At 37.6% G+C, this 11,711-nt stretch overlaps 2 protein-coding genes across 2 annotated transcripts; both read right to left on the bottom strand.

Annotated features, from left to right (window-relative positions):
- Positions 1-3,664: 3,664 nt before the first annotated feature.
- On the bottom strand, positions 3,665-6,101 carry LOC115918564. Its single transcript, XM_030983183.1, has 2 exons — positions 5,697-6,101; positions 3,665-4,302 (listed from the first exon to the last, which is right to left on the bottom strand). Exons 1-2 carry the CDS (start codon positions 5,732-5,734, stop codon positions 3,903-3,905), a joined length of 438 nt encoding a protein of 145 aa, XP_030839043.1. The 5' UTR covers positions 5,735-6,101; the 3' UTR covers positions 3,665-3,902.
- A 391-nt stretch (positions 6,102-6,492) lies between these two features.
- LOC105437134 (kremen protein 2) lies at positions 6,493-9,529 on the bottom strand. The gene is made up of 5 exons (XM_030983631.1): positions 9,511-9,529; positions 8,564-8,857; positions 7,844-8,068; positions 6,977-7,068; positions 6,493-6,540 (listed from the first exon to the last, which is right to left on the bottom strand). Exons 1-5 carry the CDS (start codon positions 9,527-9,529, stop codon positions 6,493-6,495), a joined length of 678 nt encoding a protein of 225 aa, XP_030839491.1.
- Positions 9,530-11,711: the final 2,182 nt, after the last annotated feature.

The raw sequence follows: 11,711 nt of genomic DNA, 5'->3' as shown, positions 1-11,711 counted from the left end.
ACGATTTACACCTTACATCTCTTCGCCCGAGCCTACCCCTCTCTTTCTCTCTCTCTCTCCCTCTCTCTCTCTCTCTCTCTCTTTTACCCCTCTTTTTCCTTTCGCTCTCTCCCGTTTCTGTCTCTCCCCCACTATCTCCCTCCTTATTGGTATGAGCCCGATGTCTCTGTCCCTTCCTTTTCTTTCCCAGTTCTTTACCCCCTCCCCCTCCTCCCTCTCTCTCTTTCCCCCTCTCTCTCTCTCTCTCTCACTCCCTCCCTCTTTCTCTCTCTCTTTCTCTCTCTCTCCCTCCCCCCTCTCTCTCTCTCTCTCTCCCTCTCTACCTCTCTACCTATCTATCTCTCTCTCCCTCTCTCTCTCTCTCTCTCTCTCTCTCTCTCTCTCAGGAACCGTGCTCGCACAATACATTTGTGTTCTCCATTGTCTTAGTTAACTTACATGTACTACGTACCAAACATTATCGCAATATAGAACATTACACGTTATTATATCGATTTTATTTCAAACTTTTTAAAAATAAAACAAAATTCGTGAAATATCCTTTTCTCGTAAAATAAAAGTGTTCTAATAGTGCTACTATACAACAAATGGTCGGATATCTATTTCGGATTCTTTGAAAGTAAAATTTACTTTCAAAGAATCCGATTATAGCAATTTAATTGCTATATACATGTACATGCTTTAAAGTTATGCACTTAATATAATATTGAACAAATACGTTGAAATAGATCACCAAGAAATTAGTCTCTGATATCTCTTTCTAGCAAAATCAACGAAGTCATGTACGAATCTGTTCCATTGCATAATCATTCTCGCGACAAAGATACATTTCATACTTAGTGTTTTTATATAGCGAATCAGAAAAGTACATCTATTTTTTCATCAAACTACCTCATGTATTGTCAAAGTTGCTTCCTCGCCAATACAAAATGTAAAGTCACACACAAAAACAAAAATTTACAAAACACACTTTCATCAGGGGTCGCAATTGACATCGCAGCGTTGCCAATTTGAAATAATTGCACGAGTAAGGATATTGATTAGAAATAGATTTTGGTTCCTTAAAATCTTATAATGGAGTCAAGGTTGCTGTAACTACGACAGTGTTGTTATGCTGTAACATTATATTCATTAAATTGTTTGTTGAACTACCCCTTTAACATTGTGATCAAATCGATTCTCCGATACATTTCTTTGAAGAGCAACCTTTTTTAAAACGGGAAATGCAGCATCCTGCTAACTTCCGATGACATAGCAATATTATATCCGGAGATATTAAACAGATAAATATATGTTTAATTCTAGTTTCAATTTCGACACGAACATTCAATATTAGTGGGACCACTACTCGTGTGATTAATAAAAAGAATTACCGTACGACGCTTAATCACAGTTAAGCCCACACTTAGTATAATTATGATGTTATATGTTATCATAAGAAAAGAAGAAGAAGAAGAAGAAGAAGACGACGAAGAAGAGAAGAAGAAGAGAATAAGAATAGAAGAAGAGAAGAAGAGAAGAAGAGGAAAAAGAAGAAAAAGAAGAACAAGAAGAAGAACAAGAAGAAGAAGAAGAAGAAGAAGAAGGAGAAATAGAAGAAGAAGAAGAAGAAGAAGAAGAACAAGAAGAAGAAGAAGAAGAAGAGAAGAAGAAGAAGGAGAAGAAGAAGAAGAAGAAGAAGAAGAAGAAGAGAAGAAGGAGAAGAAGAAGAAGAAGAAGAAGAAGAAGAAGAAGAAGAAGAAGAAGAAGAAGAAGAAGAACAAGAAGAAGAAGAAGAAGAAGAAGAAGGAGAAATAGAAGAAAAAGAAGAACAAGAAGAAGAACAAGAAGAAGAAGAAGAAGAAGAAGAAGAAGAAGAAGAAGAAGAAGAAGAAGAAGAGAAGAAGAAGAAGGAGAAGAAGAAGAAGAAGAAGAAGAAGAAGAAGAGAAGAAGGAGAAGAAGAAGAAGAAGAAGAAGAAGAAGAAGAAGAAGAAGAAGGAGAAATAAGAAGAAGAAGAAGAAGAAGAAGAAGAAGAAGAAGAAGAAGAAGAAGAAGAAGAGAAGAAGAAGAAGGAGAAGAAGAAGAGAAGAAGAAGAAGAAGAAGAAGAAGAAGAAGAAGAAGAAGAAGAACAAGAAGAAGAACAAGAAGAAGAAGAAGAAGAAGAAGAAGAAGGAGAAATAGAAGAAAAAGAAGAACAAGAAGAAGAACAAGAAGAAGAAGAAGAAGAAGAAGAAGAAGAAGAAGAAGAAGAAGAAGAAGAAGAGAAGAAGAAGAAGGAGAAGAAGAAGAAGAAGAAGAAGAAGAAGAAGAAGAGAAGAAGGAGAAGAAGAAGAAGAAGAAGAAGAAGAAGAAGAAGAAGAAGGAGAAATAGAAGAAGAAGAAGAAGAAGAAGAAGAAGAAGAAGAAGAAGAAGAAGAAGAAGAGAGAAGAAGAAGGAGAAGAAGAAGAAGAAGAAGAAGAAGAAGAAGAAGAAGAAGAAGAAGAAGAAGAATGAGGAGAATGAGAAGAAGAAAGAATGAATTACAGAAAGAGTAATAAAAAAGGTACGCTTTAAATAAAACAAAATATAGATCTAAAATCAGCGACCTAGATTAAGATGTACAAGAAAAATACCCGTTTCCCGAAATACCACGAGTACATAGCATTTACTAACACTCCACACTACAGTTATATTGAACATTTCATACAATAGAACCAAAAGTTTAAAGAATAACCACTTCACAGATATTTAGAATGTCAAGAGCTCTCTTTACATTCCTTTCGTGAGGAGATGAAGTTTGATATTTGTTTGATGTTTGATATATATTCCACAAGGGTCATATAAGTGAGCACCATATCAATTTCAAAAAGCAACAATAGCTCAATTTTACAGGTTTATGAACTCCTATATATATACATGTCAAGATGGATTATCATAAATGTATCATCCATCGTCACGAGACGCACTTCAAAACTGCTATGTAAACTATGAACAATTTATGAAGGAAAGTATCTTACAAGGAAACATATCAGACATGCATAACTAACTTTCAACATACATTATAGCCAGCCTACTTGTAACGTAAACTATTTCGCCGGCAATATTTAAAAACAGGAAAACACACGGATAAATAGAAAATATGTGAGAATGTGCTGAATTTGAGTTAAATAAGGGTGATATAGTGGGAATGCTCAAGTGAACTTATTAATTCATTTACGAACATTCTTAAACTGTTTTATTCAATATTTTAGCGGCTACATGATGTGAAGATATCATTTATATGCATACAATTTTGACCGTGCTCGATGGGCACCGTTATATTACGCCTTAAAGAGAGTTAAAGGCACTTCTCCATCGACAAGTTCTTAGGGCTTTATTTCGTTTGATTTGATTTGATTTATTCTGCATTCTATATATAATTTTAGGGTAACTCAACAAACCTAAAGTGCAAAAGGGTACTTTCTGACAATGAATCATAAATAAGCAAATGTACATAATTAGTACAGTAAAAAGAAAAACATATATAATTAGTGTCAAAGTATCATATTTCATCAAGCTTTATACAATTATTAACGGAAGAAGGACTGCCATTGAAAGTAAAATGCTTGAAATAATATGACAGCCCCAAATAAACTATTAAGCAGAAAGGGCAAATATGGGTGAAATATAAGGATAGTGATGATGACGTTAATTATGATGGTCATGATGATGATGATGATGGTGATGGTGATGATGATGACAACTGTAATGAAGGAAATACATACAGGGGTGTAAAACTATTATGACAAAGACTGAAAGTTGAACACAAACTTATTTCGTTGACTGTATAGTCGGATGGTCGTAATTTAGGTAGTGTGGAAAATTACTCAAGTGCAATAATTGACCAAGGAGCAAGTGTCACCCAAATGCATTCAACCCAAGCAAACATTTATGACTCTTACTATCCGTACAGTTCATTATCAATTAAGTTAGTTGGCACATCGTGGAACTCCGTGTTCGCATAGAGGTCTATCGCCCCGTCCACCGGAACCTCACCCGGTATTCCCCCTGATCCGTTCAACGCACTATCCGCAGACGGTAACCGAACCGATTCATATCCGAAGGCATCTCTGGTAATTCCCGGTCTGTCCATCGCTCCGGGATACGTTGGCGGTTGCCTTTCGTTGTCGTCCACGTAATTGTTTTCTCCGGCGGTTTGCGAGTGGGCGGTCAGGTCGGCTAGTACGAAGAGGTCTCCTTCTCCATCTCCCCTCGGCATCAGAGGACTACCTCCCCCGTTGCCATGGTTACTAGATGCCTGCCCGATGCCAGGAGTAGTAGGATCTAGACATTCAGCTTTCCTGAGATTTCCCCCGCGGAGAGAGAAAAACCCGATAAATCCACGGTTATGACAAAGAAATTCAGCAGGTCGTGATATAAGATGGATTTATTTGAAAAATTTTAATTATTATCCATCAGTGGTTAAATGCACTAATATTCCTATTGTTAGTATTCTTATCATTATTTAAAACCTAAATCGGGAAAAAGATGTTTGTTTAGGTTTCCATATATAATTTACATGTAATTTCCATTTGTTCGAAATTCAGATCGCGGGATGATCGTGTTGGATTGATACACGTGCATGACAAGAAACTTAATACAATGAAAGCATTGGCAGTAATATTATACGATTAAACCTATGGTAGTATTAACCTTTCGACAGCGAACATAAACATTATTCTTAGAACCGGATTGTATTTTCCAAAATCAACCAAGGCTCTTCCTGTGGTAATTTGAAGAGGGAAAAAAAAACCTCTTTCATTTACATCCCGGTATTCTGTCCTATGTTATTAGAGTTTCACTTTCTGCACTGGCGTGGCCAAACAAGTCGAACATGGTGGAGGGGGGGGGGGGGGAATCGGAGGCCGCACAGACGAGGTTGACACACAAAGCCGCCATAGAGTATACTGGGGTAAGGCTAGGTCAATTAGTTCGGTGGCTGAGGTTTTGTTTCCTCCTTCTTCTTCTTCTTCCTTCTTCTTCCTCTTCTTCTCCTTCTTCTTCTTCAGTTCTTATTTTTATTCTTTACCGGATGAGTATGGGGACATAGCTCCTCCGTGCATCCCCCCAAAAAAAAGTCTAGGCCTATGCTTTTTGGTACATTATATTGTGTTATCGTTGCACTCGATGAAACCGTTGTCATAATACAGTTAACGGCGGAAATTGACATTGTAATGTGAAACCTAATAAAGGCTTAATACAAGAGTGATGAATGTTTCTACACCGGTATATCAAAAGACAGACTTGATTTCTGCATTGTATGGTCGCATTTACCATTTGAATAGACAGACTCAGTGGATGATTTTGGTATTTTTGTAAAAAAATGGGGGGGGGGGGGGCACGAATTCAAACAAAATTCTGACAACCATAAAAATCATTTTTAAACCAAATTTCTTCAGGTAATGGTTAACAAACAAAAGAATCTAGCAAAATCACAAGCAAAAATGAAATTACTTGCCTTTTGGATCGGAAATGTGAAAAGGAAAGATTTTGTGTGTGTGAAGAAAAGGCATGCAACATTAGGATAAAAGAGAGCACGGAACTATTATTTTACTCCAAGCTAAAGGTAATGATAACTTTATCTAGTTAAGGTAGGCTATAATTGGCCACGGTGCAAATCAGCATATCATGAGGCGTACAGACGTCTACAGCATTAAAAGCCTATTATCAGACATCATAATAAAATAGGCTTCACCTTTTACGTCTTTTGCGAATAACGACCACGACAATCATGGCGATAGTGATGAGGAGGAGGCCAGAGACGATGCCAATACTGCTATATATTATGATAACCTGATGACCTAGGGGAAAAAAGGGGGAGTTTTTATGAGTGTTGTACAATTTGTTTGTATTTCAGAGTACATGGAAGGAAGACTTACAGGAATTTCCGTACTATCTAGCCCGTATGAGTCACAAGAACTTTCTAAATGGTAATTGGTTACCACTGCTATAGCCTTTTGACAAGGCCTCGTGACTCGGGCTATTTTCCACGCCAATCAGCGACTGAGAAGAGTCTAGCCGGCGACGAAGAGAGATCTAGACCCGGAGTGAACGCTCGATCGAGTGGCGTTAGCCACGAGACGCCACTCGCTGCAGATGGCGTTCACTCGGGTTTTCGCGATTAGTCTCTTTTAAGTCCCTCGGCGTCAAATATCAATATCATTTTCAGACACAAGGCCTTGTCTATTAAAGGCTACCACTGCTATATCCCAGAGTTATTTTGAATACCAGTGAAGTTGCTAGGAGCCGCCCCCCCCCCCCCCCCCCCCCCCCACGAATTGCAGGGGGACAAGAAAAACGAAGGTAAGATAAATGAAAAGAAAATGTGAACAAAAAACCTGTGCAAAAAAATGTATACAATCCCACACATGCCCTTCCCTTGAGGGTTATTTATTTTTGGCATTTTACCCACCGCTAAAATATTTGCATACAACTATTTCATTTGTATCCATTTTAACATGATCCTGCAGGAATGATGACGTAATGAGAATTCAGTTACCACTCTGCTGCTCTGACCCAGTCGTGTCACTTGTCTGCCCCTTGGAAGTCGCAGAAGAGGGTGTTGTCGAACTGAATCCTGAATATTAAGGTGAATAAACTAGCATAGCCCACTGAACATATTAGTGGTCGGTGTGTGCATCTGTGTCTTATTGCGAAACATTTTCATGAGTAAAATTGACAATTTTGGAGACAAGGCCCGTTCCTTTCTAGTTTTACACTGTTTTATATAGGCCTACTTGTATAAACAGATATCAAACCGAGTATATAGACTCATATAGTATGCCTTTATGATATGTGGTATTTGAGGCTATCATGAAATACAGGTGTATTAATCATTTTCATTTTTCGTTTTTCTTTTCACTTTTTATGACAATATCTTTAGTAATCGCCGAAATATTTGCATGCAACAATTTCATTTGCATCCATTTTTATCACAATCGTACAGTGACTGTGACGTAATGAGAATTTACTTACCACTCTGCTGGTCTGGGCCAGTTTTCCCACTGAATTGTATTTGGTTAGTTTGCCCTCCGCCCTTGGTAGTCGCAGAAGACGGTGTAGTTGAACTGAATCCTGAACACCATGGAAAATAACCATGATGCAAGGGTAAGTAAAGATTTTTATAATTATAATACATATAGGCCTATTGTCCAATACGAAACACGGACTGAAACTTATTTTTTCACCAGCAGTTTTTAAGATTTCTTGACTTGGTTATTGCTTTGAATTGTATATTCGATATATTGTCCTGTTTCATCTCTTTCGTTATCCTCTAAAGCGTATAGGGACTGAATAGTGATGAGCGCTATATACAAAGGTTGTTTTGATTAATGATTGACAAATGATGTCACAAGATGAATAAGATCTGGAGCAGTTTTTAGGGTGAAGCTCTAAAAGCAGGTCCGAGATTATTTTTTTGTTTAATATTTGAAAATCTAAGAAATATATTTAGATGTTTGAATAAACATAAATGAGTTGTATGCAGCCCTGGTATAAACTTATATTTGGATTTCACCCGATTTTTAAACTGCGATGTCCGTTTCTAGAAGTTATATTTAAAGCTCATATTTAAAAAAAACAGTTAACGGCATGTAACTTCTTGTGTGAAAAAGTGACCTATTAGAGAGGCATACCTCCGTATGTCTTCATATATGAGTACCCCCCCCCCCCATCGGGTATGGAACACCTCCCATCAAGAGCAAAACATGTTCTGATGATCGCAAATGAACACTTTAAAAGTCACTTCTAGATTAAACAGAATCTATACCCTCATGGTAATTGACATACAAACCTTTTGCGAAACAAAATATTATTTAAATAAAAATGATAACTTGCCTGTACATTTTGGAAGACTTTGGTTCCACATAACGGCATGGGTGCTGTTAGCAATACTAACATCGTCTCTGCGACCGAACATCTGCACGCACTGGATGACGTCAGGTCCTTCGAGTGTGAACTCATCGGAGCAGTTAAAATATATCTTGCTGCCGTAACGCAGAGAGCCGGTTTCATTGTACCTGAATCCGTTTTGAGGGGTACCAGGGTCTTCGCAGACACCTAGGCCAACTTAGAAACACAAATTGGAATGACACCGAATAATGTCATATTTCGAGACTTTTGAACAATATGACATGTACGACAACTAGACGAGAATGAATAAGCTCAATAACTTTTATTAGCGAAAATCGAATTTTCATTTCATAAAGTCATTCAGTGGCAAGGAGTTCAAGGGTACATTAATCAATATAAATCATAAATAATAGTGTAGGTTTTTGCAGGCAGTGGTGTTCGAAATTTAAGAAAATTAATGGAGATGTGATTGTTTCCTTTAAATGATAGTTATGCATTGTTAACAACGGTATTTCCAGGATTCTTAACTAACTTGTCAAAGCCTAGTAATCAGCTTTAGCAGTGTGTTTAGATTTGTTTTTTTGTTAGCAAACACAAAATTGCGAGAAATATGAAACGTAAATGAATGCATGAACCTGCAACCACCTCAATCCCCGTATGTCCCTCCCCAAGAGTGCCCCACATCAATTTTTTTTTCACTCCTGCCTTTACCTTGGTAGATGCCGATAAAATCTGAGTACCCACATGATTCAAGGCGATCTCCAGCACAAACACCTTTACATTCTCCATCCGAAGCGTTTCCATGTTTGACAAGGTTTTCATCTTGTCCTCCGCAGAAACATTGGTCCTCGTCTTCTACACCTGCGTAGAAGTATCCGTCCTCTTTGCATGCTTTGATGCACAGGTCAATCGTGAGAATATAGTCATATTCGCGGGGACCATCGGAGAGCACACGATCTCTGCCAGGTCCTAAACGGTCATAATCACTGAAACATCCAAGATAACCTGGTTCTGAATTAAAGGGATTTTTTTTTTGGGGGGGGGGGGGGAGAAAGAAGAGAGAGTTTATCAAAAATTAAAGAAACATCGTGTGATCTTTCAGATTTATCTTGAATCGTACATTTAGCATTGAAGTCATTACCTTAGCACCATTTTCTCCCATATGAACAACGTTACCAATTCCCTTTAAGTAAAAGGTCATACACCGAGGTTAGGACATACATGGTAACAGCAATATAATGGCCAGCAAGGACAATGGAAGTAAAAGATACCTTATTTATCTGAGTATAAGAACGACACAATACAAATTCACTTTCTCTAATATTTAGTTTCAAGGAATGTGATTATAATAAATTATAATATAATAAATAATGAACATCATGTACAGAAGCTTCAAGATGATGAATGGAGCTGGCTGCTTTGCTTTGGTTAGTTTAGAACGATGTGATTATTTAGATATCATCTGCATAAATGTGATATCGAAAAAAAGTGGTGTTGAAGAATGCTTTTCAGACCAATTAAATGAAGTAAGAACAGGATGATCCCTGTTGAACTCCGCATATCAGAGGCTAAACAGAATGTGAAGTATAACTATTCATTAAGACAGACAGCCATCTACATGTGAACATTCGTATTACATTCCGTCACTATGTATTAACCAGTGCCAAGAATAATCATGTGGACAACAAATATTTTGAAAATCAGCGCCAACAAGAATATAAGCATACATGCACATTAAACAGTGGACTAGAAATGATAAGCGAACATCGCAACAGTGTTACCTTTGCAAGAAACAGCTCCTGTCCATACATTGATACATTCAGTGATGAACGTTTCACATTGCATATTCGGCCCATCTGAAAAAAGAGTAATTACATTCCTTCAAATAAATATTTTTTTCCATCTGTACTTTTATTGGTTAATATAGGATTCCAAGTATTGTTATTATCATTATTATTATTACTATTATTATTATTATGGTTGTTATATATATTGCCAAAATATATAACCTCGGTAAGGATAGTCGATCTGATTTGGGATATACTTGTAATGATCTGGTGTAGCTTAAGAATAAATTTCAGTTTCGGTACGTCATGCGATCGCATTGAGGAAGAAACTGTGTAGAATCGAATGGAAAGGTTGATCATGCAGCACATAAGTATTTATGTATACTTTAAGGTTTTGGAATGATCAAACTGATGAGAAATTGGCCCAGTCTTGCTAAAAGGACCAAGCGCGGATCCAGGATTTCTTAGGGGGGCCGAATTTGAAGTTATGCGAGCCAAATATTGATACTTAATGGTGACCAGCAGTGGCGTAATGATAAAAAACGTTTGGGGGAGAGAAAAAAATCCGCATCACCCCTCTCTTACTGATCGTTTTTCAAAGTATATGGGGGAAGCTGAAGTATTTACGATCAGGTAGAGCGTAGCGTAAATTGGCGCGGGGTCAAGGGGCAAGCCGGAAGCTCAGGGGGTAGGGCATTTAATTACGGTCAGATGAGCATATTTTTATTATTATTATATTATTTATCATTGTTATTATCATTATCATCATCATTGTTGTTGTTGTTGTTGTTATGCGATCTATTTTTCAATTTGTCCTGCACAGGTTTAATATTACACTTACTAATTGAACACCTTGTAAAATATGTTGATATATTATTAGTGACCGACATCGGCCACTCATCTCTATTGTCATTGAACTGAACTGCTGTAAGATGTCGAGAAGTTCCTGGGAAGTTTAGGTGACGACAAGCTATGCTTGCTAGTTCGAAGTTGAAATCCGTTTTACAGACGAGCCCCCATCCGATGTCCTGGTTGAAAACCTCAACGATGCCGGCATTTGGTCGATCTTTGGTGATCAATCTGTAATCTGCAAAAGTTATTTAAATCATTCTATTTATAGAGGAGGTTGTTTGTCGAGTGTCGTAGTTGAGTGGTTTATGCAATCGACTTGAAATTCAAAGGTCGTGGTTCGATCTCCGATACGGCACTAATGTCCTTTGGCAAGGCATTAATCTTCTTTTGTCACACTCGACCCAGGTGGGGTAAATGGATATACCTAGCAGGAATTAATTCCTTGAAATGCTATTCGTGAAATGGCAGCTTGGCTAAAGCCGGGGTAATAATAAATGCGCCTCGGAATTGAATGTCTAGACGGCGTTATATAAATGTCTATAAATAATATTATTATTATAAATGATTATTCGCTCTTTTTTATAATAATCATAATATTAATAATGATAATAATCCTACTAATAATAATTATATCTACATTTATATTGCGAACGTATCCTTCCTAGGGGATGCTCAAACCATACTCAAACTAACAAACTAACAAACAAGTATTATTGCCCTGGCTTTAGCTCAGCCGCCCTAAGGCGCTGAAATCATTTAAGGCATATATTACTACCAGGTACCTATTTACCTCACCTGGGTGGAGATTGGCAAAAAAGATTAATATCGTGACAAAGGTCATTTGTGCCGCAGGGGTTCCCGAACCTCGAACCATATAATCCACAGTCCGGTGACGTATCCTCAAGACAATGACACCTCTACATCTATCCCACATATTTAAAGGAATGGTGATTTCCAACCATCTCTTACGAGAGGTCCCGGGTTCGATACTTGTTTGGATATTACATCCTTAGTGTTATGTTACCTCATTCCATCTCGACCCAGGTGTATCAAATTGGTACCTATTAATGCTGGGGTATTAATGATTGCAAAGCCCCCAGGGAGAACAGTATTAATACTGAAGAGGCCATCACTGGGTAGTATGTATTGAATTAGCTATTAACAAGATCGTATTTGGTACGAGGTGGCATCCGTTGTTTTAACTACATTTCGCAACAATT

Source organism: Strongylocentrotus purpuratus, unplaced genomic scaffold (genome assembly GCF_000002235.5).
Source record: "Strongylocentrotus purpuratus isolate Spur 01 unplaced genomic scaffold, Spur_5.0 spur5_scaffold_13, whole genome shotgun sequence".
Taxonomy (NCBI): Eukaryota; Metazoa; Echinodermata; class Echinoidea; order Camarodonta; family Strongylocentrotidae; genus Strongylocentrotus; species Strongylocentrotus purpuratus.
This window is presented reverse-complemented; position numbering and strand designations above follow the sequence as displayed.